The following is a 12295-nucleotide window of genomic DNA, read 5'->3' on the forward strand; positions in this document are numbered from 1 at the left end:
ATAGCTTAAATTGTTAAAAAATAGTATATATTTTAGTTTTGTGACATTTTCTGTTCACGTTTATTTGTTACAAAAGTATCCAGATGATATTTTGAGATAATTTTTAAAACTCTATCATCCGGTACTGCTCTACCTAATATAAACTTTCTATAACATTTTAATAAAGAAATATCCGTCTCGGATGGTTCCAAAAATATTTTAATAGAGCACATCAACTAGAACAGAAAAACATTAAATAACTACATAACAATATTAATTTTACTTACATTTTCTGTAGTAATTCTACATATTTGTGTAATACCACTGTATTCAGACCAAAATGTTTTTCTATATTGCAAATTAGCTCTTTGCATCAATGGAATTAAAATGAAATTACTAAAAAGATTATCTCCATAACTAACACCTTGATATTGTTCCAACAATTGTTTGTATAAATCCTGGAAATCGCTTAAACCATGCACGGATTTTTTGAAATCTAAATCATCCAAATTAGATTTTATAAAAAGCTTTAAATTTTTTTCTAATATATCGTGCACTTCTGGTACAAAAAATACATCGTCACTCGTTAGAAAAACACAAGCTAATCGGCAGAATTTATCAGTTGGATTAATCATTAAAGAGAGATCAGAAAAGTATGTTTCATAAATAAAAACCCATCTTAGGCAGTTGCAAATAATAAAAACCATTTTATCTTCGGATAAGGTAATTTCATTTTTTTGACTATTGGCGTATAAAACTATTATTGGGCTATAAATCCAATCTAATGGAATAACATTTCCTATCTTAACATCTATTGAGAAATTATTTTTCTTAATTTCCTACAACCAAAGATTTATGATTATTTGGAAAATACACATAGAAATAAAATACTTACATTTCTTAATCCTAATACTTCTATGTACGTTTCAAAAATTTGATCCAAATAATTTAAACATTCATTAACAAATGGTTCTTGTTCGGCGATGTTAAGATTTTTTAATAATATATCTCCAGGATAATAATTTTTATTAAAAATAATATTTTTAAACAAAAATTCTATATCTTCTTTTTGTTGAGAATTAAATATACATAAACATCTCACTGCTATAACATAATGTGTTGAAGTATCTAACATTTGATGAATATCATAAGATATTTTTAATAAATTCATAATTAATTCACTTTCAATTTTTGTGAACCAGTTCGATGTTAAATTAAATTTACGATGATTTTCTATTATTAATAAATAATCTTTTATATTATTATGATTTAGATATTGTAATTTCAACTGTAATAAAAAAAAAATTGAATTGAATAAAATCAACACTCAACAAAACCTTACCTCTTTATCATCGGTATTCTTAATAAAACTTGATAAACAATTTAAAAATGGAATACAACTATTTGTTTGTAAAACAGGAACAATATGTTCTGAAGCGTTCCAAACTGAAGATTCAACTGAAATTAAATTTTTTGATGGTTTGTGTGTTTCGTGTGATGTTAAAATATTAGAACCAGATCTAAAAATAAATAATTATTTGTTGAAAATAATATTTTTTTTATGAAACAAACCTTATTTTTGATGTTACCACTTGAAATCCTTCAGAACTTAATACATTTTTGATTAAATAATTAATTTTTTCACCGTTTACAATTGATTTATGATAAATGATTGAGCTTGTAAATTGTAATAATGAAGAAATTATTATTAATTTACCACACTAAAATAATAAATAATTTATTTCTAAACAATACAAGTAAAAATCTTACCAAAAAGTTATTTAAAGAACAAAATTGGTGAATATATTTTTCTAAACACAAATTAATCAATTGTAGGTAAGGCAAAATCAAGGAAAATTGTTGCTTTGCAACACAAGTTAACAAATTTATGATTGCCCCAAAATGTCCTTGCATTGAGTAAGAGGATGTGTTTAAATCTGTGTTGTTATAATGAAAATTAATTGTTTGTAGAAGAATTGGTTCGATTAACCTGAAAAATAAAAATAATCGATATTGGTAATTAAATTATTTATTGATGAATCAATTTTGCGAAATTGATTCAATCTTTTTTTTATCCATTAAATGTAATGGGAGTTACAAGATAGGAAATGAAAATACACCATAAAAAAAATGTTCTAAAAACACTTAGGTTGACAATTAAATAAATGTTTAAAGGAAAGAGATTGAGAATCTTTTAAATACATTTTGTACGAATTATTTGCAAAAATAGCAGGAACAAAAAACAAACTGATTACGTACACTATTATTGTTTATTGGTACGAAATATTGTCATAAAAACTTTGATAGTCTTGATGATGGAATCCTTGGTTTATGGGGTGAAGGTAGGTTTTCGAATGGGGTTGGAACTCTAATTTTATTCGTGTGCTATTTATATGCTTGTATTGCACAAACCCGTCATAGTCATATGTAAGGGTTCTTAAATATAGGCACGCAAGTTTTCTTGTTAGGCCGAATTGATGAGAAAAAGGAAACAAATGAAATTATTGTAATCAGCCTGTACATTAATACGTTAGTTAATCAAATATAAACGAGGCTTTAGTGAAACCACATGAACCGGCTTGTTCCGTGCTTAATTTAGTAACCCTCAGGATTACACAACCCAACCAGCCGCAGATTGCATGCCCAGTTCGTGGAAGCTACCCTTTCATAGTCAAGAATGAAAGTTTGGCAACGCCATGAATGTGTTGTGCATCAGTATAACTAATGAAAACATTACACTTATTGGGATCGCCGCTTTACAGTACTTCAAAAACTTCAGAAGAACTTGGTGTCAGCTATGGAAGTGTGTAATAAATCATTAAAAAGCAGTAGGGCTTCAGAAAAATCTCAAATCAAAAGCCGCACGAGTTCGCATTTCTCAATTGCTTCCAACTAGTTTTGAAAAAGAAAGGGAAGCTTTCTGCATAAAATTATCACCTGTGACGAGACATGGACGAGCCTCGGAATCAAAGAGTGCAGGCATGAGTGGAGAAAGAAAGGCGTAGAAATCCCAAAGCAGCACTACCTTCTCAATTAGGTACCATCTTGAATAACAGGTAGTTACGATGTTACTGTTAACGTAAACGACATTTAATTATGATATTAAACTGATAGCTGGAGCAGTTCAAGACTTCAAGTAAACCAACATTACCGAAATGACAACACTTGGCAGACGTTTTTGGTGTAATAAAGAAGTATATCAAGAGATCTAGGGACTAGAACTAAGTTAAAAACTTAAGTATTTGATCTCACATTCAACTTAAGAGAAACAATACTTTATGCGAAATTTGTTAAGAGTTATTCCAAAACGCTTTGAGGCTGCTGGATGATACAAGAAATTCGTAAAGAGAAATAAGTAATTTTTGTTGAGTTATGAAAATTGTTGCAGACATAGTTTTTAATAACTACCTTATAATGGCTGTAAACCTCATTTTTAGAAAATAATGGAGTTAAGAGTTTTCTTGTGTCATCAGCAATATATCATCTTTAACCCCTTGGGTTATGTGCATTTCCCAATTGCATGGGCCATGTGCTCTTTAGCTTACAACCATAAGTCAGACTCGTTGTTTTCGCCTGTGATACAAATTCGTTACCACAAGTATCACTCATGGTTGTAGGCCAAAGCGCACATAACTGAACAGCTGAATGGATTGGAAAGAAAAAATTACTTACGTAAAATGTTCATATGTAAAATTATAAGATATTAAAATTGCCCAAAAATGTAAACATTCTGTTTGAAGTTGTACACCTATTGTATTTGCAGAAAAATGTTGATTTGATATATACATTATTATTGAATCCATAATATTGTATCTATAATAACAAGTAAATAATTATTAAAAATGTAAAGCAATATTTCTATTTCAAAACTTACTTGTTAACAAATTTTTCCGCAATATCTCTACTTCTACCAGATAATATTCTACATAATTTAACAGCTTGTTTCATTGGAACCCCATAATTTAAATTTGAGAGATCTACAAAAATCAAGAAACAACAACAAATTTAATTAATAACAAAATTCTTACTTTCTTTATAAACTTTCGGTACAAAATGTTGCAAAATACACCCTATTAAATCATCATCACCAAAAACTTTCTTAGCAATTCTCATTGAATCTCTACTTAATCTAATCAATATTTCCAAAACATAAGAAATTGTTTCAATTGGTGGTTTAACAGTATTTATTATGTACTTTATTCTGGTTAATATTTCAGTACGTGCTAAACATTTAACCAAATTTGTTTCAGCTAACTGTTGATCATTCACGGTTTCATCGTCTTCAATATCTTCTTCTGAACATAAAGTTGGTTGAACATTTCCAATACAAAAACCAAGCAAACTATCTAAACTTGCTTCGTCTATTGGATAATAAAATAAATTTCTTAATGCTTTAACCGCGGCGTTTAAAACAAAAGGACTGTTATCATCAAAACAAAATCGTAGAACAAAAAATATTTGTTCGATTGGGATATCTACAATACCATCATATATTCCTGATGACTCTAATGATAATAAGTTTGCTATTGAATTTAAAGCAGTTATTTTTTGTTGTGTTATATTTGACCTTAAAGAATAAAATAATAAGATAAATAAATAATAAAATAAATTTGATTTACCTGGATAATTGGAATAATTCTTGTAAAGTATATCCAGGTCGATTTGGTTCTTCACCATGATGATACAAAGCTCGATTTTTTTCATTTATTTCTTTTTCTTCAAATGGGCATAAAAATCCGTTAAAATCAAACCTGGCTTCATACCCAGCGATACTTTTTTCCATGTTTATATCAATATCTTTCATCCAAGCCAATTTTGAAGTTTCCATTCTATCAAAATGAATCCACTTTTCAGCTTTCGGTTGTGTTAAAATATCAGAAATTGCTTCTATATCATCCATTTTTATGTTTTCAGCAGCACGTTTCTGTTCTTCAATGACACCAACTTTTTCTATTGCTTCCTTTTTGATAGCTTTTTGTCGTCTTGTTTTTAAATAAGTCACAATTGCTGGATCCATTGTTGCTAGTAATCGATCACGTTCTTCTATGATTTCTTCTTGTGTCATTTGACTTATGATATTAACATTTTCTTGGTGTATGGTATCTTTATCTTCTCCAGTTAATACAAAACTTTCACCAGGTAAAGCTTTTTGAATATCTATAGGTTTAGATGTACTGGCATTTTCTACTTTAATTTTTTTGATTTGTTGCGAAAATATACTACCTTTAGCAGATTTTAAAGAGGTCTAATAACATGTAATAAGATATTTAAAAATTAATTATTAATGTATTTAACTTACATCTCTTCTTTTCGCAGCAGGAAATCCTGATTTTTGTAAAAACTTGGGTTCGAAAAGTTGCAATTTCTGTTCTGGGTTTTCTACAATATTTCCAATATTGGGAAAGCTTGGTATTTCTTCAAACGTATTGGATAGTTGTGGGGGTTCATCGTTTTGATCTACTTCTGGTGGTGGATCGTGTGGATTTACTTTGTGAAAATTAAAAATTAATTGAAAGAAAACATAACCTCAAAAATAAAAACCTGCAGAAAACTTTGCTGCTGGTTGAATATTTTGTGATACTTTATTTTCATAAAACTCTTTTTGTAGTTTAATAATATCTTCATCATTCTCTCCTGGTTGAGGACGTTTATACATGATTAAAATAAATCTTATTTTGGTAGTTAACTTTACTGCGATTGTGCGAAGTTGACATCAAAATATTGAGGTTAGAATCATTTCAGAAAATATTTGTTTATTAAATTAATTAAATATTTATTTTAGTCCTTTTTCTTATACCTTGATGTTTTTATTACTTCGAAGTAATTTGGACGAAACCTCATGATAAGAGGTAAACATCATCATTTGAAAAATTAGTTAATTTTAAAATATCTTTTCATCAAATCTGATAAATACTCTTATTGTCAAAGAACTTCCTAACACCGTGGAAGTTCCATTCACAGTCATATAGAGCCAAAGAATGCAAATGATGAGCAATAGTAAGTAAAGAAGCCATAATAAATGGTTTCAAGGATAAATACTAAGTAAAACTATTTTGACTATCTGAAAACCAGCTCATTTCATTAGCATTGAATATTTGCGAAACACACAATTTAGAATGCACATTTACAATATTGAATGGACATAAGAGAAATCTTGTCTTCTATTCAAAACCTGGCAAAGTTGTTGCCTTAAGGCATAGAAAATTGGATACCAAATCCTAAAAGATAAAGAAAAGGGGGCAGTTTCATTATATAGCTTGTATGATTTTGCTAATTTAGTCTAATTTAAGAGAAGTCGCTTGCAACCAATTCGGTTTATTATATCATGGCAACACACAAGAAGATACACAGAATGTTTGGAACATTAGTTTGCAACATTTTAATAAAAATGTTTTTTTAATAGAATATCATACGGTTATTTCGCGTTTTAGTATTCGATTAAGTCTACAGTACCATTACTAATTCAAGTTTTGGGCTTCCTTTTGCCATTGTATGCAACTTGTGTATCAACTCTTGCAAAAATTATTTGGTATTCTGGAAATAGTATTGAATGAATCTTCTGGAAAGAATAATTAATCTTCTGCAAAAACTATTTAAAATTCTGCTATGAGAATCTGATCTTTTGCAATATTCAAGCCATATAAGGAATGTTACGTAAGGTTAGTTCTGTTTACAAACATTAATTATAGCGTGAAGTTTTCTTTAGTAATTAGTAATGCCAATCATAGCGTGAAGTTTTCTTTTGAAATGCCAATTAAACCGTGAAGGAATGTTACTTAAGGTTAGTTCTGTTTACAAACATTAATTATAGCGTGAAGTTTTCTTTAGTAATTAGTAATGCCAATTATAGCGTGAAGTTTTCTTTTGAAATGCCAATTACACCGTGAAGGAATGTTAAGTAAGGTTAGTTTTGTTTACAAACATTAATTATAGCGTGAAGTTTTCTTTTGAAATGCCAATTAAACCGTGAAGGAATGTTAGGTAAGGTTAGTTCTGTTTACAAACATTAATTATAGCGTGAAGTTTTCTTTAGTAATTAGTAATGCCAATCATAGCGTGAAGTTTTCTTTTGAAATGCCAATTAAACCGTGAAGGAATGTTACGTAAGGTTAGTTTTGTTTACAAACATTAATTATAGCGTGAAGTTTTCTTTAGTAATTAGTAATGCCAATCATAGCGTGAAGTTTTCTTTTGAACTGTCAATTAAACCGTGAAGGAATGTTACCTTAGGTTAGTTCTGTTTACAAACATTAATTAATGTTTGTACATACGTTCACAGGCGGTGCTAAAGATATTCCAGACATGTTTCAGACACATTTGTAGCGAAATGTTTCAAATGAAATGTTTCTGCTACATATTTTAATGATATTTCATAAATATTTCTACTGAAATGTATTTGATACATATCTTTAGATACGTTTCGTAAAAATCGTATCTGTCACGTATATGAAACGTAGTTCTAAGATGTTTCATTTAATTCACTGTACGTTAAAATTGAAATGTTTCACAGAGGTTTCTTGTTTACTGGGATATTGCCATCATCAATCAACACACAGTGTGTAATATCTTCTCCAACCGGTATTCAGTCTTTATTAGCAATTTGTAGTGTATTGCAAGAAGAATCTCGACTTCTTCAAGCAGTATGTTCAAACAGTGTATTCTTCTGCAATAGCAATGCAGTTTTTTTGCGTTATTCATGCATTTTGTGGTCTTCGTAATCGTCAAATAATATTTACTCTTCAAGAAATATATAATCTTTTGCAAGCAATATTTTTCTATTTGTGAGAATATTGCCTTTTACAATCTCCAAGCAATGCGTATCCCTTAAGCGTTAAGAAGTCTTCTACATTTTTAGTTCCTATTAGCAATTTATACTCATCTGTAAGCAGTATCTTGTTTTCCATCCAACAGTATTTAGTCTTTTCAATTGTAAAACAGTATGTACTATTTTGCTAGCATCATCTAGTCTTGTAGTAGCAGTATCTATAGTGTTTATCAAGTAGTAAGTATACGTTTTATCAAACAAAACCTGATCTTTTTCAAGCAGAACTTACTTTTTTTCGAGCGGTATATATGTAGTTCTTCAAGCAATATATCTTTTATTAGCAATTTCTAGTCTTCTGTAGTAATAATATCATTTTCTTCAAACAGTATATCTAGTCTTGTGAAAGCAATATTTAGTTTTCTGCTATTTAGCATGTTGAACTATCAAACATGGTGTTAACCCTTCTGTCAAAAGTATCTAGTCTTTTATTAGCAAATTTAATGTATTTTAAGCAGTTACTCTTTTACAATGAAAATATGACATATTTTAATATTCAAGCAATATTTCTTTTAATAGCAATTTCTAGTCTTCTCCAATAATAATCCCATTTTCTTCAAATAGTATCTTGTGAAATCAATATGTAGCTGCTTGCAATGAACACTGTCAAACATGGTGCCAATACTTCTGCCAAAAGTATCTAGTCTTTTATTAACAACGCCTATAGTTTTTTCAACAAGTAAATAGCATCTTTTAAGCAAAATTTAGTCTATTTTAAGCAGTATCTACTCTTTTGCAATGAAAATATGACATATTTTAATATTCAAGGAATTTTCGAAGCAGTCTTGTTCAAGTGTCAAACAACGTATACACTTTTTCAAGTCTTCTTCAAGCAATTCTAGTCTTGCTCAAACAGTGAATAGTATTGCTCATGCACTGCTAAGTGTGACTCAAGCAGTGCATAATCTTGTTCAAGCAGTATGTACTCTCTTGCAAGCAGTATCGAGTCTGCTGCTGCAAGGCAATATTTAAGCAATGTGTCTTTTGAAAATTGACAGTCTGTTGTAAGAATTGAGGGCTTACAAGAAGTACCGGTAGACTGCTGTAGGAATTTGAGTGCCCATTTTGGAAACGTCTTCCGCTTGATATGTTCTAGGGGAAGTTAAAAAAACAACAATAAATTTGATAAAACGGTTTTTATTAAATTAATATACTATCCACGTGCTCATACAGGAACATGGACATTCATTATAGATTTTTAAATGTTTAGCAAAATGAAAACAGAAAAGAAAAACAATCCATACTTTATAAATGTGGTTTCATAAGCAAGGATAATAATAGTAATTCATAATGGAATACAGTTATAAATACTATTTAACAAAAATATAGCACCTTGACCATAGGATATAAATTAGTATATAGTTTTTTTGTAAATAAAAATTGTTCCTATCTCTTTAAAAACTCAGTCAATTGGGGAGTGAAAACCACTACCTATGCACAACAAAAACATAGTTATTAAAGATAATATTGTATGTTTAATGTAAAAGAGTTACGAACAATTTTTTGTTGGTTAATTTATATATTTAATGACTAAAAAAACGAGTTAAGAAATAATAAAAATATTTTTTAAGGCAACCATTCGTAAAAACTGCCAATGATTTTAATCCAAAAAAAATATCTCATTTAATATGGAGAGTTACTAAACACGATATTTCTTTACAATTAAAATCAGAAAAGCATCACATATTTTTTTCATGTTAATCCGAAAACCAACGAGTGTTCCACGCCTCGATGATTTCGCGGCTATTATTTTTTTCGTCGTACAACTTTCATCACAAACCTTTTTTTTATTAATTATCGCTTTATATATAGTAATGTATATTATGTATTTTTTCTTCATGTCTGAATTATATGTAGGTATATACAATACATACTTTATTCATTAAACGTTATGTTATATTCTCGTAGCGTTAGTATTAATGATTTATTAATTATGTGCGCGTCGCGTCTTCGAATAAGTATACAAGACAAGATAGTTGCTGACAATGCGAAATAGAAACTATCGTACCGAAGAAGAGATTAATAACAAGTACAAATAAAAAAACTATCTATTACGTTAATAAATTTATACCATATATTTCGTCAAAAATTAAAATAAAAAGAAATCGATTCGTATATCGTGACATAAAATTGGTATATATCAAAGGAAAAGAAAAAAACGCTTAATCTAAAGGATCCGCTCATCGACGTATAGGAATAAAACATCATATTTTTAATTCGTAGTAGTAAAAATGGAATGAATTGCTTCTCAGCTTCTTGTTTATGAAAACTTTTTACACAGGCGGTGGACCATCCGGATATCGCAACATCGGCGCCAAACTGTTTGCTATATTATTCACCAACGAACAACCAGCATCATCCTCGTTGTAAGGATACATTGAGGCAATACCAAGCATTAGCAACAAAAACGCTTGAATTATCAACGATGCTTTTATTATACGGTAACGTTTTTTACTTGGTTTTCTTGTATTATCATCTGCAGTGCCACCACTGAAAAAAATTACAAAAAGGGATTAATTTCATGAAAGTATTACCTTTCTAAGATATATGACACACACCAGTTATTATTGAAAAAAAATGTTTTTTTTAGTGTATGATGTGTTAGTTTTTGATAATGATTTAGCAGTTATTAAAGTGATTGAACAAAAAGTTGAATGTGAAACTTGGTATTTAATGTTCAATTTTGTGTACGTTTTAGAATTAATAAACAATTTTTCTTATTTACAAAAAAATGATAATTAATATTTCCTTTTTGGAGCCATTCACATGATTCAAGGCATGTTTACAAAGTTTATGTAAAAATACATTATATTTTACTTTTATTGCAAAACTTGAAATTATTTTTGTAACTTTGGACTAGGTTGTTTTCATTCGAATTACTTAACCCATCCAGTCAATAAACTATTAATTCTACTACCCCCGACCCAATCTGAAGTGGAAGAAGCCATACAAAGTAGGAAAACCTACCATCTCGTGAAGTGTGGGAGTGAGATCAAATGTCTAGTAGCTGGGCAGTGAGCATGACATGTCTGGTGGATAAGAAAGGATCAAAAATTACATGTGAAAACTATAGAAGAATCCCAATACTCAACACAACATATAAAGTACTAACAAAGATGCTTGCCAGATGTATAGAACTGTTTTAGAACAAGCCCTGGAAGTAGGTCAACAATTGACTACATATTTACAATTAATACGAAATACCTGTGCATCAACTTTTCGTTGATTACAGACTGGGACATAGTAGTGTAGGCATACTTATACAATCCACTGCGGATGCTCGCGATACCAGAAAAGCTTATCCGACTAGTGAGGATGAAGTGACAAATACCAGGAGTGTGATAAAGGTGGTCAGAAGTGTCTCGTAAGAGCTTGTGGTGAGCCGCAACGGAAGAGTATGCCTTGTTCTGTACGTTGTTTAACCTGACTCTAGAGAGGGCAATTAGAAGCATCGGAATACGATAGAGTGGAACATTGTTAAATCGAACAACGCAATGCCTGGCATTTGCGGACGATATAGACTTGTTATGCAGGGGACAAATCGAACTGGGCATATGTCTACGGGAGATGGAACAAAAGTCGAGGGCTGGCTTCCATATTAACGAGAATAAGACAAAATATATGCTAATGCCTAGAGGAAGGACTGTGATACGGCGACTTTTCACTGTTGTCGGATACTCTTTAAAAACGTAGTGTCATTTAAATATTTGGAATCCCTCTTAACAGAGAACAATGAGAATGGGCAGAAGATCGAGGAAAGAATCAAAGCTGGAAACAGAGCATACTTTAGCCTTCAGCACCTGCTCAGGTCATGACTACTGCATAGAAATACAAAGAAGCGCATTTATAGAACAGTAGAGTTGTGTACGTTTGCGAGACATGAGTGCTAATGAGGCGAATTAATGGCCTCATTCGGGATAGTAATTTAAGGTGGATCCGCTCAAACGCAGAAGTATACCAATTACATGGTGAGCCACTTTTTACAACCGAAGTAAGGAAGACTAGACTTAGATGGCTGAGCTACATGGAGAGGTTGTCGGAAGAGATGGTGATAAGAAGAGAATAAGACCAGAAACCTGAGGGTCGACGATTTCTGGGACGACCGCGCAGAGAATTCTGCAGGGAGACTGGAGAGGAGTGGTGAGGCTGAAGCGCCGATGGGTAAGGTATCAGCGAACATGCAAAAATACGTTTCTGCAACATAGCTTTCCATAAGCACAAAATAGATGGTTAGGTTGAAAACATCCATAATCTTCTATTTTTGCATGCTCATCATCTATCAACTCAAAGACACATGTAAAGAGTTCTGCACCATTACTAGTGGCGGAAAATGATATCTTTAGAAGTACACCAATAAGGAAGGCAACCGCTCAGCCAATAAAGTTATCTAGCAAAAGTGACAACACGATAAAGGTCATCCACACGTTGCCAATATAACCAAGAAAACCTTGGCGATCTTGACTTGAAAAATTCATCTAAATAAGCCGTTAATTT

At 30.6% G+C, this 12295-nt stretch overlaps 2 protein-coding genes across 8 annotated transcripts in view; both read right to left on the reverse strand.

The window, feature by feature from the left end:
* Positions 1-10: 10 nt before the first annotated feature.
* Positions 11-5713, reverse strand: LOC111425896 (RNA polymerase II-associated protein 1). Its single transcript, XM_071194318.1, has 12 exons — positions 5521-5713; positions 5279-5466; positions 4599-5224; positions 4008-4546; positions 3854-3956; positions 3652-3792; positions 1750-1969; positions 1552-1700; positions 1322-1499; positions 875-1267; positions 267-818; positions 11-215 (listed from the first exon to the last, which is right to left on the reverse strand). The coding sequence occupies exons 1-12, from the start codon at positions 5633-5635 to the stop codon at positions 33-35; spliced, it is 3387 nt and encodes a 1128-aa protein (XP_071050419.1). The 5' UTR covers positions 5636-5713; the 3' UTR covers positions 11-32.
* A 4139-nt stretch (positions 5714-9852) lies between these two features.
* The window catches only part of LOC111425851 (Muscle-specific protein 300 kDa), a 112447-nt gene continuing 110004 nt past the window's right edge, over positions 9853-12295 (reverse strand). For all 7 annotated transcript variants that reach the window (XM_023060129.2, XM_023060130.2, XM_023060128.2 and 4 more), the window contains one exon: positions 9853-10291. In XM_023060129.2, the coding sequence (XP_022915897.2) occupies positions 10075-10291 (217 nt within the window). In that variant the 3' untranslated portion in view covers positions 9853-10074. The remainder of the gene's footprint in view (positions 10292-12295) is intronic.

The sequence above is a fragment of the Onthophagus taurus genome, chromosome 2 (genome assembly GCF_036711975.1).
Source record: "Onthophagus taurus isolate NC chromosome 2, IU_Otau_3.0, whole genome shotgun sequence".
Classification (NCBI taxonomy): Eukaryota; Metazoa; Arthropoda; class Insecta; order Coleoptera; family Scarabaeidae; genus Onthophagus; species Onthophagus taurus.